The sequence below is a fragment of the Orbicella faveolata genome, unplaced genomic scaffold (assembly GCF_042242905.1).
Source record: "Orbicella faveolata isolate gen_17 unplaced genomic scaffold, um_ofav_v1 contig_24, whole genome shotgun sequence".
In the NCBI taxonomy this organism is placed as follows: Eukaryota; Metazoa; Cnidaria; class Anthozoa; order Scleractinia; family Merulinidae; genus Orbicella; species Orbicella faveolata.
Genome location: NW_028301552.1, coordinates 18,180,359 through 18,199,621, shown reverse-complemented (window position 1 = coordinate 18,199,621; position 19,263 = coordinate 18,180,359). Strand labels below are relative to the sequence as shown.

At 38.5% G+C, this 19,263-nt stretch overlaps 1 protein-coding gene and 1 long non-coding RNA gene across 3 annotated transcripts in view; both read left to right on the top strand.

Annotated features, from left to right (window-relative positions):
* LOC149110716 (uncharacterized) overlaps window positions 1–17,390 on the top strand; it is an 80,044-nt gene extending 62,654 nt beyond the window's left edge. The window contains exon 2 of the long non-coding RNA XR_016207776.1: window positions 16,451–17,390. This is a non-coding gene — a long non-coding RNA (uncharacterized LOC149110716). The remainder of the gene's footprint in view (window positions 1–16,450) is intronic.
* On the top strand, window positions 5,340–16,778 carry LOC110057392 (uncharacterized). 2 transcript variants are annotated; one of them, XM_089291184.1, is made up of 9 exons: window positions 5,340–6,238; window positions 9,197–9,291; window positions 9,780–9,812; window positions 10,578–10,610; window positions 10,993–11,025; window positions 11,217–11,279; window positions 11,409–11,555; window positions 13,536–13,805; window positions 13,924–16,778. In XM_089291184.1, the coding sequence occupies exons 1-9, from the start codon at window positions 5,797–5,799 to the stop codon at window positions 14,092–14,094; spliced, it is 1,287 nt and encodes a 428-aa protein (XP_089147310.1). In that variant the 5' UTR covers window positions 5,340–5,796; the 3' UTR covers window positions 14,095–16,778. The 2 variants fall into 2 exon arrangements, with proteins under 2 accessions (XP_089147310.1, XP_089147311.1); XM_089291185.1 differs by lacking the exon at window positions 9,780–9,812.
* Window positions 17,391–19,263: the final 1,873 nt, after the last annotated feature.

Below are 19,263 nucleotides of genomic sequence, written 5' to 3'. Positions count from 1 at the left end.
GAGAGGCCATTTATACTAGTCAAAGTTGGCCTTTATTTGTTCCTTGCCAAGAGACACAAATGACGTCTGTACAAATACCCTTCGTTAAAAAGCTACAAACAAAACTTCAGGAAACTTATTACACGATTTTAAAGCATAAGAATGAAATAATATATATGCCAAGTTTTGTTTTCATAGGATTGTTTTTACGCCCCCGCTGTTTTCGTAAAGAAGCGTGAAATTCTGAACATTTCAAGCCTCGAAAACCGCCATTATATGCAAATTTCGAACTTTCTTAAATTTTGGCCGTAAAATAAATTGTTGGAATTTTGAACTATTTTTCCTTGAATAAGTTCACCCAAAGGTATGTTTTGGCGAAATAAAAGAAAAATCGATTTTTCGTGACTGTCTTCCGATTCTCGACACTCCCAGAACATCACTCTTAAAACCCTCTAGGAGAAAAGACTAACCATATAGATTGATCTAGATTCACCTTTGCTTTATCCAGTCGGCATAAACCTTACAGGGATTAATTTGAACTAAGCAGTTTTAATCCTCTTTTTACGACGCAGTAATCCACATGCATAGTTCGTTATAATATTGTTACAATGTCAATAAGGTAACCCAGGTTAAACACAATAAGCCAGGGGTGATGTCTTGATGCACGAAACAACAAATTATACAGACTTCTGTGACGATACTAGGCACTACAGTGACATCTTTGACCACACATTACCAGTACGACCAGCAGAGGTTATGCAAGCCAAATTTCCCTTGCCTCCTTCATGAAGCGATTGGCCAGCTTATGACTCTTACTTAATTCAACTCAACTATTAATTAAGATCTTACTGCAAGCATTTAAATCCTCTTTAATCTCCAAAAAGAGTGTTATCAAACGATTCGAGTAGATAGCTAGGTAAAGCAAACCAGGCTCATGATGCCTTGTTGCACGCAATACCAATTTCTCTTATTCAAGCATTCGGGTAAGGTATGGCAATCATTTACATCAGATGATTTTAGCTCAGTAGTATTTCGTGCTTTAGACTAAGAGGATCAATATTGACAATTACATACTGAGGCAACTTTCGGACCACAGATCGTTGTGCGGCTGTGTCAAAGTTGCTGTTTAATCTGAACTGATTAGGTTATATATACGTCGCAGTAACACCATTTTTGGTCTGACGATAAAGATTTTACGTAAGGTTTAATTTATAAAGCATTCATATGATAGTGAAATTCTTCATTTATTGAGAATGAATCTGCGAACACGTTCAAAAAGACAATTTAATAAAGAGACAAGGACGTTCAAAAACAAATATTTACAGTCATTTGTCACCAGCGTTCAACTGATCCCTAAACATAAGATTTAATCAATATATCTCAATAACGTCAATCTTAAACTGCAAGCAAAATATTTCAAAGTGCGGCTAAACCAAAGAGTTACTAACAGCATTTAAGTACGTTGCGGTGCTCACACCATAGTTCGCGGGCTACAACAATGTAATAACGTTAGTCACAGCTTTGCTCTGTCCACAAAATTGTTCTACAATTTTTAAACGTACTAGACAAAGATAAAAGTGACGTGACTATATTTACTGAGAGGAAACGAGACATTCACAGAAGTAAAACAGAGAGTGAGACCTTTGAGGGCTCAATAACAAGGAAATGATTAATGACTATCCAATTTCCTGCTCAGCTCTAGGCGTAGCACGCGAAATAAAGACGCCGTGTAGAGTAAAACGATGTTCAGGGTAGGTGATCCACGAGGTGCAAATGTCACAAATGTACCCTCACACCGCACATGCACATCAAAAGGATGTGGTGAAGGACCAGTAGTATTTAGCTAAATAAATATTATCTGCGCTTTCCGATAACTGAGTCGAAAATGATTGCGTATTTAGTTTCGGCTTACGCTGAAAGCTTTATTTGCGTGATGAAGGCGTAGCTTTTCATTCGTTAGCTTTAAGAGAAGGAATGTTTTTGTCTGGCTCCCATTTTATTCCGAGCAAATTTCTATTTTGGGATGGTTGAGAAACTCGGACAACTGCCAGAATAATTTAGGTAAAATTGCTCGGCGATAATGGCAACGGGAAGCTTCGTCCATTAGACTAATTTTGGTCTCCTTTATCTACAATTCAGTTATCAGTTTTGATAAATATACCGTTTTCGGGCAGCCTTATAAAATCGTATAAAGCTGTTTCACTTAATTTTTTTGAGAATCCGAAACAAGCAAAATAAGATTTTGTTTACCCTTCGCACTAGGCCGACAGCTAATTAATTGCTATTTAATTGCACTTTGTCAAAATAGCAATTAAGACTACATTTCCCTGGGAGCTTGGGCAAAGTTCATAGGACAAAGATTTTTTTGATAACTCGTCAGCGATATTTTAGTGGATTACTTGTTACGAAAGGAATGTATTTGATAAATTCATGCCGACTTTATATTTCCTCTGGATGAGAAATGACCCAAATTTAAACTACGAGAAGTCAGGGCTTTTCGCAGCCATTTTTTTTTTTTTTTTTAAGCGTCACGCACGACTGACTAAACGAAAGAGGGACTACTCGTAGTCTAAGCCAAATTTAAATCCTTAGTGTCTTTCAAGATTTGTGCGATTCCTAACTGGCTTTTAAACAGTGTTTACAAGTCGGACCACATGTAGGTTAGTCGAACTGTTCGTGTTCAAGGCCTTCAGGATATTTGGATGTCTATTCAGCGTGACAAATGAATGGGATTTTACAAGCTTTATGAACTGACAAGCCATCAAGTCGCAAATATGTAATATGTGAGTGGCAGCGAGTTAATAAATTTGAACCTGTGAACCAAAGGCTATATAGCCTGATGTGTCTTTAATAAATAATTTCAAAAGTCGCCCAAAAAGTCTCTTTGCCTTTTGAAGATCTTCGCCCTAAACAATTGAGCAGCGGAGGTTTGAGCTCTTTCTAATCGGTTTCTTCTTTCCTCTTCTCTCTATAGTTCGCGAACTCAATAAACTAGAGAGACTTTTAAAATATTCAGGAAGATGCCGTTTTATCCTTCATTTACGTGCTCTACGCCACTAATCGTTCCACCGACCTTATGATATTATTTACAAGGAATCTCCTCACCATAAGTGGAAGGGTTATCAAACTAAAATATATTTTATTAATCTATGTAAGAAAAGCCGATCTTTGAGCAAAAATTGGAATGAGTAAAAAGTTTCAATTTCTCCCACAATTTGTCTTTAATGAGAAGTGTTTTCTAATAGATATACTATTTGTTCATCCTTCACAAGCTTCACTTCTGATGGACTTTCAAAATCCTCATGCGCGAAGAATAAGTTTGCCTCGTACCTACGTCTACAAAAGATAAAGTGATGGAAAGATTACACTCTGTGTACGTGTTAATCATCTTAAAATACACATTTAAGGCTTTATTAAAGAGCTGAGAACCTTTCTAGAACGTTTCGCCTTTTTGAAAATAACTTAAAATCTGTCAGTTTCTGACAAAAAGTGACTAAGTGACAATGAAAAATGAAGTGCTAATTAACTGTTTTGTTGTTTAATTTTCTTTGCAAGGACGAAATACTCAAAGGAGAGCGACAATCCCTTGTTTTTCGGCATTTTGATTAAGTGGAAGAGCCGATGAGGAGAGTTACGGCGAGCGAGAAACTGATGACAATTCAAACGACCTCCTTGGATTAAAGCTCTGTAAGATCGGGGCAAGAACAATTCGTAATCTCGGACAATTTGGCAACTGATTGAATCTGTCCATGGATTTCTAAATTATTGCAAATATGAGCTTGACAAACAAGTACGGGCTAGCTCATTGAGTTCAAAGGGGAGGGGGAGGGGGGGACCGAAGGCTTCATAGAAACTCCGAGATAAACTCCGTCCCCACCCAACTGAAGTAGTACCACAGGTCAGTTGACAAGGCACCCCCACTTTAAAAAAAAAGAAACATACGCAGCTGGTTTAAAAAGTAATTTCCGCTTCAGTTTATGAGCAGTCCACTTGTCCCGTGGTTGACTTTGTCCAACTGATTAACCACGAAAATGGAATATGGGATCTCTCCTTCTCATTTTATTTGTAGGTAAACATATCTATTTACTTGCATTAACAAAGAGAAAACAGGCCTTGACTATTTCACTCATTCGTGGCTCTCAGTCCGAGGCCTTGAAATTGTGAGTCAGAATAATGAGTACATCACAATGTATTTACTATAGAGTTTCACTTCATAGTAGTTAGAAATAATATTAAGACAAAAGAAACCCAAATACTTGCACCTGTTTTTCCTAATTTTGGTTACGTGAATCCAAATACTTCCACCTGTTTCTCTTATTTTTGGTTATGAAGATTTAAAGCGATTTTAACGAGGTTTGTTCTGCTGATCAGAAGAGTTAGCCGCTCAGCGTCGGCATCGGCGTCTTTACGAGTCCGCAGCTTTTTCCTTCCCAGATGTCGATCAAAATAAAATCTGAAAAACGTTACCCTCGTGCAACGAGCTTTCTCCCGAATCAAACACCATGTTGTCCGACAAGAAGGTCTGATATACTCAACGGACTCATTTAAGCAAACAGAAAATGAAGTGTCGACCACAATAAATAAATAAATAAACAAATAAATAAATAAATAAATAAATAGACATTTATTTATCTTCTCCTTGGATTGACAGCCATTGCATTTCGGGCCTAGGGTAATAAAATACTGATGTTATCTCAGAAATGCGCCCTAAATTCGCAACAGGAATCTTTGTTCATCGCTGATAAGCTTGCCTGAACCCATCTATGACACTTATACTTCTGTTGTTATACCGAATGAATTTATCGAGCCGTCCACGGTGGCCTATGAAATCAGTGACAAAAAAGATTGCCTAAATCCCATTTTCCTCGATCGGTACCAACTAAAAAGGCGTAGTTTATAACTTTTGCTCTTTTTTGCAAGGTGCGTGAACTGAACTTCGATGGGAGATGTTAATGTTATAGTGGTAAGCTACATGTGCAGGAAAAAGCTGATTCGTTTCGTTTTGGAGGCGGGGAAAATCCGCCGAGTTCGCTTCGCCAAAATACACTTTGTTATCGCGCCAGGTCAGTTCAAAAACGACAAGCCTCTGTACTTGTCTTTGTTTTGGCGAATTTCTAGAAAAATCATATGAGGGAATTGTTTATCAATATTATCCAGTAAGAACTGTGAAGAAAGTTCCTTACGCTTGCAACAAACAGACGTAACTGATACTGTCAGATAGCTGTACGGAAAAATGTATTAATTACATGCCAAGGGTCATTTCAAACTATCGAATTTGAAACTTAATTATTTTAAGCGTGCTTTTCATTTCGAGTGCGGATAAATTTTGCCTCAACTCGTTTGATACAGTTTTTTGTGTTTTTGTTTTTTTTTTGTTTTGTTTTGTTTTTTTTTTTTATAGCATTTACAGGCATCAATTTAAGCCCTGCACATTCTTTGTGAACAAAATTTAATCTCTGAACTTAATAAACGTAAGCGTCGCGTAATCTTAATCTCAGTCTGTCTTTTCTTATTTTTCCTTAGCCTTCTTACTACTATCCCTGTATTTCATTGTAATGTTCATGCACAATAATTGATTTTTGTTGCTCTAAACATTTTCAACATTTTATGAGTCTTTGAAAAGGATGATACCACATGTCAGTAAGTTTCCATGGAAACTCTGTCGTATGACTTGATACGCTCCCTTACGTTTTTCATCGGTCGTTCAAACCCTTGGCACTCCAGATGCCCTGTTTGTAGAGTTGAGCACTAAAGGAATTTAATCTCTCCACGGCCACCGGCAACTCCACCAAGAAAAGGACTTCGAAGGAGCAGAAAATGGCGTTTTTAAAAAACCGTGTTTCCCCAGGGCCACTACGCCCTTCCACTACGGAGGCTGAAACTGAGTTATCGGACTCCTTACCTCTCGACGAAAAAAGCACAGACAACTTTAATCATGATAAAGACAAGGAGACCTCCACTATTGATTATCGTGGCTCTAAGGAATGTCAAGAAAGACTTGATGGCATTCCCGAAGAGGAGGTGCACACCGAACCGAGTGGTCTGAATCAAAATGGGAAATTAAGCGCTAGAAGTCATTTTTCAAAACGCAACGCGTGGTCCAACCCTGAGGAAATTAACTCGTCTGGACGACATCATGGTTGTGATCGACTGATTTTGTTGGCTATGTGTTTCGTTTCTGCAGCGTCACTTTTGCTGACCTTGTTGATGCTATTTGGCATAGTTGCACCTCTGAATTGCGCCTACTCTGGAGAAACAGGTATTTCCAATTATTTCCTGTGCATAACTTTATTCCAAAAAGAAAGCTATAGATTAAATTTACTAAACGAAACTTCCCAACTTCTTTTTCCCGAGAAGCCCTAAATTATGCCAATGCATAAGCTTTCAAATTTATTTCAAATTTACTTTTGAACATTTCGACTGCTGCCATTTCGTGTATCTACGAAGGGATGTTGAAGTGAGTGAAAAAAATCCTCGCATTGTCTTTTTTACTCATGTTGTTAAAGGATAAATGTATTAGTTGAAAACCTAGTGCTTTTAAAATTGCTCTAAATGGTGTTGAATCCTATCGTTGTTTTGAAATCAAACTTATTAAGGACAACGTCATTTCGCTTATTTACTTACGATAGCGAAATAAGAATCACAATAGACTATGGTTTGTTTAGCCCGTTGCAGAGTCGTCCACAATGTTTACTATAAACTACTCCAATTTCTCAGGTCCCCAACGCAGATGTCTGATGGGCCTCAAAACTCTAGATCAAATGATTGACAACCTTGGAGGGCATTTGGTACGGAGTATCTTTGTTTTTAAATTTCGACCCGACACCAATTTTTGGACACTAGCAACAAAATCACCAGTCCGTAATGAAATAGTTGCAAAGCACTTGCTATTTACTGCTTGACGATTATAACATTCAAGACATGGACTGAAGGCTTCGTCTATAAACAATCAGGAAGGTGCGCGCGAATTTTATTGACTTGTCCAAGTCATGATCATCAAAGAATTTACATTGAACCTTACACAAGCGCTGTATATTTTCTTGAGGAAATGAAAATATAATAGCATTTTAATAGATTCCAAAGTGAAGAATTGGTCATCCTATTTTTGCTATGACTACTAAACAAAGGAAGCAAAAGTTTCAGATTTCGATCATCTTAGCCGGGTTTGTTTGCTAGCTATTCTACTCAAATCACTTCATTCTCAGTCATTTGAACGAACTTTTTTTTTTTAGTTGAGTCTATAACATCCGATAAAATTGTTATTTGAGGACTTAAAGTTTTCAGCAAAGGTTATCAACGGTAAATAACGCTATGTTTATTTGGCGAATGGACTTGCAGTCTTCAGCGTTCTGCTCGTGAGTAAACAAATAGCACTAATTGCTTTTTTTAGATTCTTCGAGTACCACGACAATGCATGACTCTTTTATTTTTGGTCTTCAAAAACAATGTTCCTGCAGCAAATTGTTCTCGTTTTAAGATTAAACCATATTTTATGTTACTGTGGGCAACATATTTTATTGATCATAAATATTGTTGTCTCTGATACCACGCTTATTAAGTACTTAATTAAGTACTTGGACTGAGCAAATCTGGGGATCCGTCAGCGGAAATGTGCCAAAAAACTGAAATTTGCTGGTTGCAACTGCATAAAAAGTCAAATTTTACGGTAAATAAAGTCTGATAAAATTGAAAAAGTCTTAGTACTGCTTTATTACGGCAGGAAGCTTCTTAACTAATGATTCCGGCTGTTTGCATGCAAACGGGCCGCTAATACTGTTTACAATTGTTCATAGAATTGTTAATTTTCCTGAATTTAATTATGGTTTTGCTGAGTCTAAATGGCGTTATTTCTAGCCAAGGGGCTAGAATCATATAGCATTTTAACAGGTGAGATGTTGTCTGGTTTTCATTCGGTCTGTTCGCGCCACTTTTTTGCGATCTTATATCAATAAACCACATTCTTGAACAACCGCATACGTAGCTTCCACAACAAACAAAAACATTAAGTTTGACTGAATGCTGTTTTAAAAATGTGGAAAACCTTCCGGAGAAAAGTAAGTACGGTAATATCTACTCTGGTGGAGGTCGATATGCTGTGGTTAACGACTAACATCAAGTAAAGTGGAATGATCGTAGACACTTATCCGTCTTTTCCAACAGAAGCGGTCGTTCCATTACTGAGGACCCCGCACCCATTAGCTAGTATTAGCTAATGTACGTATCTCGATGAAGTTGCTGTCAGAGCTGTCCTTTATATAGACTGCACATGCCTGAATTTTTATTGCTGGGGTTGAACTGATAAGGGTGATTTAGTCTAGTCTTATCTCGCTATTCGGCGGGTTCAAAGGTAGCTCTGAACTGCAACTAAAACAGATTGATTCAAACTTGGGCAATTAACTGTTGTTAATTTTCATTTGCCATCAGACGCGACGTCTTTTCGGAAATTTCCTTACGGGTCTGCTCCGACAAGTATACATATTAGCAATACTTGATGACGCTAAATCATCTTCATCACATAACTTGTTAGCGGCTCAATATTTATTTCCCAGGCGCTTTGCTTTGTTTACTCTCGCTCACAACGGGTTAAAATTTCGGCGAGCCTTATGTGGAAGAAACCTATTCCGCGTCCCAGAGTTGTTTAACTTAACTTGTTCTTTAAATTGATGTTCGTCTCTAACAACTAAATACAACATAGTGCAGCACCACAGTATCTACAATATTCGTTATTTGTTATTGGGAACTATCTTGCTTTTCGTGAGCCATGGGCAATCTATAAAATCTGCTTATTTAACAAAATTTCAAGTTTGTCCTTGCCCCACGGTTGTGTTATATTTTTATGTTGCTTACGTTTTCTTTAACTCAAATTTTGCTTTTGGCGGATAATACTGCTAAGAGGACTGTTAAACTTTCATTGATCAATACTACCACTCTTTGTCACAACAATAAACTGGCAAATGCCCAATCAGTGAGAAACACGTTTTTACTGTTTTCCTGACATAACACGTTATCAACAAAAGTTTTTTTTTTTTAAAAAATCATTAATTGATTTAGTGTTTATATCTCAAAAAAAAAAAAAAAAAAAAAAAGAATGGGCAGGTTGAGATACAACCTTAGTTAAAAAAAAGAAAAAAAAAATTACATCTATGTTGGGCATATGACGCATTTCCTATATTCAATGCTCTGCTTGGCCTCATTCGTTTGTTTCCTTTACCAACAGGAGGTGATCCCACGGTATCTAAGGCCCAGCATGCAGAACTTTCGAAGAATGTACAAGAAATGAAAAAGAATTTATCTTCTCTTGAAGAAAATTCGGTAAGCGATACAGCACTTCAATAGTTGGTTGGCACCTTAGTGCATTCAACTAACTTTCATGTTTATTGTTTGGTTAACTTCCTACTTTCCCAATCCTCCCCCGTCCTGACCGTACAGCATGTATGAACTCAATAATCAGTTCCGTGCTGATTTCTGAATTCCCTAAAAATGGGAGCGAGGGTATAAGTCAGACAAGTTTTTGAAATCACACATTTCAGGAGTCCATGAGCATGGGCTCCTGTCCATTTCTACTTGTACTGTAACCTCGGTATCTCGAGCAAGTGCAAAATTTTGCAACCACCGTAACAATATATAATAATGTGAAGTGGATTGGGAAGCCACGCGGGAAAGATTTTCCTCCCTTAAGATTATAATAGTCAGCAAAGCCGGATCTCGTTTGAACTAACAATAGTGGCTTCCCTGTTCAAAGCCATTGCTAAGGAACTATTTGGAAATTTGTTTCTTTGTGCCTTCTTTCTTTATGATAGGTGGCCACTCAACTGGAAACGTTTAAAGCAGAAGTGAGTTTACTACAAATTCCTATCGACGTTGCTATTAATGTCAGACAAAATGTCATAGGTGTAGCAAATTGATATCAATATATACAACCATTCGCGAATTAGGTTCGGCGTATTGCTTTTCAAAACGTCGCGCAAAAGACATCAGTTTGTTGTTTACTAGAAATCGTTTTTCCTTCATATTTGGCCAACAATCTTGCCGAAATCAATTTTTTTTGTAAGGTTAAGGAATACCACTGCGACGCACGGCTTATAGGCGTAGTTTAAATTGCAAATAATCGTAAAAACTCTCTCGACGTATTTTTGTGAGTTAAATAAAACTGACTTGAAATTGACTTGACTTGGTCCATAAAATTCGAACTCGGCCAATATTTCCGAGGACTTCACCCTAGTTCAATAACAAATATACATTCGTTTCTTATATATATATAATATCGAGTAAACCATTAGGAAAAGCTGCGAGGATTGGGAATTAAGTTCGTTCACCATGCTTGCACGTTTTATTTCCCTTTTGTTTTTCGAAAATGGCACCTGTAGCTCAAAACGCAAATTGCGCTGGATATAATAAAACTATATATTAAGAGAAAACATAAAACCATATTCCTTAACGTCGGTTGGTTAAGTTCATTAACCATGAGTTGCACGTTCCATGTCGCTTTCTGCCACTGTAGTTCAGTACGCAAATTGTGCTGGATATAATGCAACTATGAACCGTAAGAGAATACATAAAACCGTATTTTTAACGATGATTGTGTTTACTCATGACAGATCACAGCACAGCTGGATGAAGTGAAAACTGACGTAAGTTTTTTTTTTCATCGTACTGACCTCCTCGCTGTCTCCTAGACAAACTTTATAACTTACAAAACAAATCTGCTCAACCTTTGAACATGAGATAGTTTCCCCTGATAGTTCACGAAGTTATATCAATTTTCACTTCTAACTGCAGACAGTACTGTTTCGGCCTTCTGGGCCTCACTTCGTTACTTCCCATACGCCTTAGCTTTTTATACACCCCAAAAGACTAATGCTGTAAATATAATTAGCCTGACGTATTCTCTTTATATTCATAATTATAGCTTAGTGTCTTATTTCCATTTTCTAATGGTCAGAGACAAATAGTAATAGAAATAGAAAAATTATTTAAGAAAGGAAAAGGTGAACGTCTGTTCCTTTATGGTAGGTTACAAAGGAGCTGGACACCGTGAAAACCAAAGTGAGTATTCTGCTCGTTTGATGAAGTACTTTGTTACTGTTAATTGCCAGTGATACTAATATGCCTAACTGGTTCACATGCAGTGCGAGATACGTGAGGCATTGAACCAAATCTTCTGTTTCAAGGTCATTCTCATAAATAAAGACATTTTTGGTGAATCAAAAACGAGATTGTGTTCCATCATTTTACAGCTTCAAGAGATTGAAAGAAAGGTTTTGACTGCAGGAAGCACTAACTCTTCAGTTCAAAATCAGGTACATATTAAAAACTAAATATTGTTGCATAGTGAAAACATGTGACTTGTATGGTACACTCATATCGGTAGACAGTGTACTGATCTACTGAGTTTTAACGTTTTTAACGTTTTTTTTTTTTCTCTGTAGGACTTAAATACTGCAAATGTCTTGCTCGCGATACAGAATTCTTCCAAAAGAATTGACAACTTATCAGCTCTTTGGCAGGCATTGAATGCAAGTGTTAGTGCACAAATGATTGACGTTGAACGAAACATTCTACAGCTGGATCAAAAGGTAATTGGGGGAGAGCACAGGGCATAGAACGCAACAGCAATCAAAACTTACTGTAATTATATCCAGTGTTTAAAAGCGAAGTAATCCAGGACCATTAAAAATGTCAACATGTTGCATGTTCAAAGCCACAAGCGCGTGGAGCATGAATTAAATCTTAACTTTTATTATTCATTCCTGGCAAGCTGCGGCATACATATCTCAACAGATCTCATCAAAACCCAGTTATCTCTGCACATAATCTCTTGCTCTGCGTTTAACGTTCTTTAAGACACCTTCCTTGATCTAGCGGAATTGAGAAGTAAAGTGGAACCTCGTCTTACGGCCAACCTGTCAATACGGCCACCTCGTTATTAGGGCCACTTTATTCTGGCCCGAACAAAGGCTCAGTCAGTCACTTTCTTATTTAAAGAACCCCGTTAATACGGCTAGACTTTTGTGGCCTGTTGGTGACTAGATTAACGGGGTTCCAATGCAGAAGTGACTTCGGCTTTGGTTTTTATATTGGCCGGCTTTATCGAAGGACATCTCGTGTTGCGCTGTCCTCAAGAATAATTTGTCGTGTTTGGTAAGATTACAACAAGTTTAGAACGGTGATGTGGTTTCCAGGCTAGCTGTATCATTTAAACCGTATAAAACCTAAATCTGCTGTGATGGGTAAAGTTTCCTTCCGTAGACAACTGCACTGGAATATGTGAATTGTCAAGGCTAAAATGGTGAGCGTGTTAACCTCCCCAAGGACTACATGTATAGCAGGTTTTTTTGTTGAAAGCCAAGTCCAAAAAAACAGTTATCCATCGTTACCAACATCAACATGCGAGTCTTGTGCGCTATGGCAGCAGCTAGCCATGAACGGAGTAAAGCAACCCGACGCTAGAAAAATAACGGCATTAAAGATCCCTAGTAATTTGGATTCTGTATCGATTTATCCTCGGGAGTCGGGAAACCAAGTGTTAGACCGTTATGATTTAAATTATGTGGGGAAAGAGCTTAAGAACGTTAATTTCGCGCGAAAATTTTCCAGTCGATAGATTGTTTTAAAATATACCTGCGTCAAGAAATGCAAAAAAAATTCGAGTCACCGATTTCGTTTCAGAGATAAAGCGTATGGAAAATTACCCTGATTTGGAAAAATTGGCGCACGTAATTCAGCATGGTCTACAGGGGTTTATGGTTAAAAATATCGAAGGTGAGTCAACGGAGGCAAACGATCTTAGCCCTATTTTGCAGAAGTGGGTCTGTTGAACCGTTCAAGAGGCATTTTAAACCGCCGCAGAGATAAACGAAGAGCTGAAAGAGCGGAATTCGATTGTGCATTTTGCAAGAAATTCAAACTTCTAATCGATAGATTTTCTTCATTTTTTCGTTAAACGTGGAAAATCGGTAGTGAAAATGATTAATCAAAAGAAAAATAGGGGTCACCGAACGTCCATGATCGTTAAATCCAGGCAAAGCTATAGCAATGGCCATCTGCTCTATAATTGTTCGTTTTATTACTTAGCGCGCGCTCGATGCATGGCGTGGAGGCGCAGAAACAATTAGCGCGAACGTCCTTAAGCTTATTAGGCCTCACACTTCCCAGTTACATTGAAGTATAAGGCCAATATCTAAGATTTGTAAGGGGTAAAGTCTGCGTCAGGGCAAAGTGACGTCCCATACCGCCGAAGCTTGGGCGCCGTTTCCTTATCATTAAGCTACTAGAAGTATTTCAGTCTACTTCCCTCTGATTGGAAGGCAAGTCCGCTTCAGGGTTACCGCAAGCTTTGAATTGTCTGGTATTCATTTATGCACCTAACGTGTGCAGAAGCACTTTGTGCAAAACTGTGTCTTTCCGAAGAACGCAACACGCCCTAGCAAGGGCTCGAAACCGGACCTATTGTTCTGGAGTTCACCGAACTAAATAATGGGCCACCGTGTCACCCATCTTTCACTCTAGGATCATTAACAACTCTCTCTTTTTTCTTTTCTTTTTTTTTACGTTAGGTAACTAACATAAGCATTATAAGCAAGACTCCAGGTCCCAAAGGACCGCTAGGATACAATGGTACACAGGGCCCTCCTGGACCACCGGGATACAATGGTACCCAGGGTCTTCCTGGATCTAATGGATCACCAGGTACCCAGGGCCCTCCTGGACCTTCCGGACCACCTGGCTCTGGCAATCTCACACTTTGCTCTTACGAAAAAGAAACCAGCGCTGGCAAAACCCCGGATACATATGCTACCGCGGTCGTCGAAAAAACTGAATCAAATGTAGGTTTAAAACTAACTATAGTAAAGTCTGGCTTTTTCCCTATGAAACATGAAATTATGTAATATGTTAAATAAATTACTTTGTTATTAACTTCATCGACTATTTTATATGTTGCAGGGTAAGAAGCTTCTTGGTGTTAACTGTGACTCGAACGACGCAAAATTTGTGACACTTTCGAGCAGCATATCTGGTGGAAAAAGAAAATACGAGTGTACATGCAAGGGTACTCTGACTAGTGGGGACTCCCAGATGTATTGCTACATTCACTACTGGGAGTGTCCAACTTAAAACAAGGGGGCTCACCCGTTGTCAACTTTAACATTAGCATCAATTAAAGAGGAAACGTGGGTTTCAGAATTTATCGTGACACTAACAACTGAACAGCATTACGACTGTGGCACCTTATTTGTACAGTGATGAGCCGGTTACATATACGCACATTTTTCAAAACTATTTACACAGAAATGGCAGTCATTAGTGGGTGTAACCGTTTCATCAAAATACCTTTCGTCGTTGTTATATATAGTGTCATCACTATACACCGTATTAATGTTTGAGAACATTCGTAAGGAGTGCATAAAACGCACACATTAGGCTATTTTGGAACCTTCAGGATTGGACTGACGCAACCTTGAACTGGAAGCTGGTTACCTGTAAACATCATCAAAAACAGTATCATATCATTTGCATTTGAAAATATTCCCTACCGGAATAACAAATGCCTGTTCAAAGAAATCCATATGGGTAACGCAGTTAGGGGACTATAGCGGACCGTGATAAATTATACCTATCGACCAATGAAAGGGCACGTCCATGCACTATCTTTAAAAATATAAATATCCCATAACCAAAGTAAGGAAAAAGTTCAGGGAGGGCAAGTTAAGTAGTTTAACTAAATACTAGTGTGCATGTAACTGTTGTTATTGCACCTAATGCATATACAGATTGATTGCGTCAGTTATAACCTAGACTACGAGTAGTCCCTCTTTCGCCTACTCCGTCGTGCGAGACGCGAAAGAAGACCGCGAGAAATGGCGAGAATGGCCGCGCGAAATCCTGGAGGCGAGGAGCACGCGCGCTCCTAGCCCCCAGGATTTCGCGCGGCCATTTTTTTCTCGCGAATTTCTTTCGCGTCACGCACGACGGACTAAGCGAAAGAGGGACTACTCGTAGTCTAGTTATAACCTCCACTAAACACATTACAACATTTACACATCCACTGGTTCTTACGAATAGAATAAGGTCAATTTCGTGCTTAAGTTTGTGGAACTGGTTAGAATATGAAAAGAAAAGCGAGACTGTAACGAAAAATCTGCCTGCGTTTGTGAAAAAGGGCATCAGAAGGATCGTGACTAAGACACCACACGAGTACATACGAGTAACATACGGGTAACATACGACTACATACAAACCGTGATACGGTAATACACAGTTTATATGCGAATACGATGGTTACATACGAATACCTAGGACCAACATACGATGGCAGGAGGGTAATAAACATGAAATTCACCATTTTTCTCTTTACATTTCATCTTACATGAGCGCAGGTCATGTCTTGCACGCACACGCGAGCGCGCAAGTGCCACACACACGGGCGTACCACACACATGTGCCTGTGCCACATACATGCGTTCTCCGTACGCGCTCCATACGCGCGCCACACACGCACAAACAAACCTGAGCGCTGATGTGATATGATGCGACGTTGCGCGTCAAATATACGTAGATTACGATGATAGCACACAAGATTTAGGGCGTGTAAGTATCTCATAGAATTATTAGTAATAGCATAGTAAAAGCTTCGGGGTGTGTGTGTGTGTGGCGTGCTGTTACGGAGGGTGGGGGAGGGGGGGGTATCTTTTCATCCAATGAATTGAACCCTTCTCCCTTTCCTCAGGTAAGGGTTAAAACAGTCTAACTTTTTTTCAAATTTGCAAATTTTGGTTATTCACTGAACATAAGTATATTAAAAATCCATATATATTTTAACCCAGATTTATTGGTTATGTACAATAACATACCCTTCCATAGTGCAAGTCAGAAAACGGGTAAATAAAGCCTGGAAACAACAACATTACTTTGAAATGAATTTTCCACTTCTCAAAGCATCAATGTATATTGATAATTGAACAACAACCTATAAATTCGTTAGGCGGGTAACTGTAACCAGATGTACTCGAGAACTGCAACAAAACCTAACGCTATGAAAACCTGTCTCATGATTTAAAAAAGAAAAACTTATGAACTTTATTGACTATACAATAACAAAATCATGATGTAGATTAAGATGGTACATTTCATGTTTATTACCCTCCTGCCATCGTTTGTTGCTCCTATGCTTTCGTATGTAACCAGTATATTCATATATAACCTTATATTACCGTATTTGTCTGTATGTACTCGTATGTTACTCGTATGTACTTGTATGTACTCGTATGTACTCGTATGTACTCGTATGTACTCATATGTACTCGTATGTACTCGTATGTACTCGTATGTACTCGTATGTACTCGTATGTACTCGTATGTACTCGTATGTACTCGTATGTACTCGTATCAGTTAATCGTTTGTACTCGTATGTTACTCATATGTACTCGTGTGGTGTTTTAGTCACGATCCATCAGAAGAATTATTTGACAGGTTAGATGGTTAGGATATTTTTTTCAAAGCATAAAAATTGCAACTGAATAACAGCTTTTTCAAATGGTACTATTGAAATACAATCGGCAACCAGTGTTGATTTTTTCTCAATGTCAGTCTTTGTTGGGGTCATCTACGTTCTAGGTGAGTAAAGGTACATTTTATCACGTTCCCTTTACTAGGACATTTGTCAATCCTTTTCAATGTTTAAAAGCCTTGAAGTGGTATAATGGTGGCCAGAAAAAGTACAACCAGAAGAGATAAAATTAGACCACGCCAAAGCCCAATAGAAAATAAAAATACAGAAAAATATACGGAGCGATGTAAAGAGGAATTTTGGTGATATAAAGGAAGGAATATATTTCCCAGCTCCTCTCCCGACCATCCTTTAAAAACTAGACTCGTACTTCAAACAAGAGTCTTCCCGCTTCTGTCGCACCATAAAAAATATTTTAAAGCTGGAGGTTCATGTTTCTCTTGTAAACTGACGCGAACGTGTGCAAGTGAACGTTTTGAAAAGAGTTCAACAGATTAAATGGTTTGTGCTTGAGAATAGACAAGAGATCTTTCGCTGATGTCGTGTCTGGAAGTGGTAAGATGAGTAATAAAGATGCGTGCAAGTAATAAAAACCAGGAGTTTCGAATTTCTCAGTTGGAAGTACCCCAAATCAGGACTGACCTCAATTCATCTAGCTATTGTAGGTGTGTGTGGGCAAGTCAATAATGTTTCTGTTTCAGATCAAATATATCTTTAAAATACTCGACGCCTTTGATGGATGTCTCCACGCGATCAGTCAAAGGATGCAGACGTTGGTGCATGTCCACTAAACAATAGAACTGAAGGTCAACAAAGAATATCACATGACGGAACATGTGTGACGAACAAACTATCTCTTCTCTAGTTGGAATAAAATTACTGTCTCACATAGGAGAAAAGAAATACCAATCGCTTAGTTTCTTATCATTAGAAGATGAATAAGGGGCATTCCACAGAGGAAAACCTTTATTCCGAGCCGGAATCAAAACAAAAAAAAAGAAAAAAGTGCCAGGCGCCGCAAAGTGTTCTCTCCTGCCCCTGGTTACCATTCATCAATGAGGCCTTATTAGGTAGGGGTTTTCAGGATACTGGATATTTGGGTAAAAAATTGACAGGAATCACGAAATTTAGGGGAACCATTAATGGGGGAGAGCATGTTTAGATCAGAAAAAACGGGACATTAATTGAGTAGGAAATCGTTAAGCTGCAATTAACAGGATACAAGATATTTAGGCCAAAAATTAATAGGACAACAAATAAAATGGGGATAGAATTCCAATAAAAATCCTCTTACTTGTTTTGTTGTTCAGCATTATACTTGTGTCTTTCGCTGTTGCGAAAGGCAACAGACTGGCAAGCAGTGCGCAGGAAGTAATGGTAAGCGGCGTTTTATTGAAACTCCTATATTTCTAATTGCCGTTCCACTTTTGCATAATACAAGGAAATGTTAAGATAATTACTGAAGAACCATTTACAGTACGGTTCATGTTGACTTGTTCCTGAAAGAGAAAACCTGTTTGACAAGGCCAAAATATGATATAGCGACAATCGTGGTATTCATCCGGTCCTAGCAACTTCTGCACTTCCAGTCCCTGCTAAAGAAATTAAACCTGAAGACTGGGTCCTGAAGGTGACGAAAAAGGCCACTCGTTTCAATGAAAAACAAAAAAACTACTTTGAAGAAAAGTTTTCTTAGGTCAGGAGACGGCCATAAAGTCGAAGCTATTAGTATATCACAAAAGATGAGGTACGCAAAAGATGAGGACAGAATTAGGCGGTTCACGTTAGATGAGTTCCTGACTTCTCGCCACGTTCAATCCTTCTTCTCCAGAATGGCCGCGAAGCTCAGAAACAGACAGGAGGAGGTCCTCCACGATGACACAACAGCCCGCTAAGAATCAAGCTGCAGATATTCTTTACAAGTGTCAGTGAACTCATCCAATTGCTTATGACTCGTTCAACTTGTGTGCCTTAGACGTATCTAAGCCATCTATAATGGTTTTAAAAAGCTAAGCGTCAACATGTTTCGCTTAATATGCGAGTATTTTGATCTAGATGTTTGCAACATCCCAAGATCGCGTAAAGCGCCCTACATAGAATTGAAGACTAGTCTTGTGCAGACATGCAGCTGTGCTCCATCACAGAACTGAACGACTTTAGCGGCTGAAGGGTGTCCCAGGATCATAAAGAACGGTGTCTACTAAATACAAAAGTGTTTTCCGCCAGATTAGGAAAACTTGGAAAAAGTAGATCTTAGCTAGGGTATTGGAATCCACAAAGAAAAGTGGAGGTAGCCATTAATTTTTCCGAGATAGTTAGCCTTGAATCTCGAAGAAAACTGCTGACGTTAACATTTTTCAGAAAAAAAGGAAAAGATATTTCTTCACAGATTTTCCTGGAGTTCGCCTTTACATGCACAAAGCTAAACACATTAATAAACATCTTAAACTACATGGTAAATGGTAACATAAAAAACAACTCTTGGTATGTTTTTAATAGCAAAATCGTCGCAACAGCCCTTTTAGTGTCCCTGGACAGCTCTCTTCTGGCTTGGCCAAAATACAGTCTACATAGCTTTTCCTCACAGCCAAAATTTATTCACGTGTTGAATAGGCTTGCCACTTCCATTTCATAACATAAAATGTAGCGGTAATCACACGTTTTCAAACATTAAATGAGTTGTTTCACCCTTTCGAAAACTTTGTCGGTTGCCTGTTACATTTTTTTCCTGTTACCTCCCTAGGAAGTCAAACATTAACGTCTCTCGCACATGTTT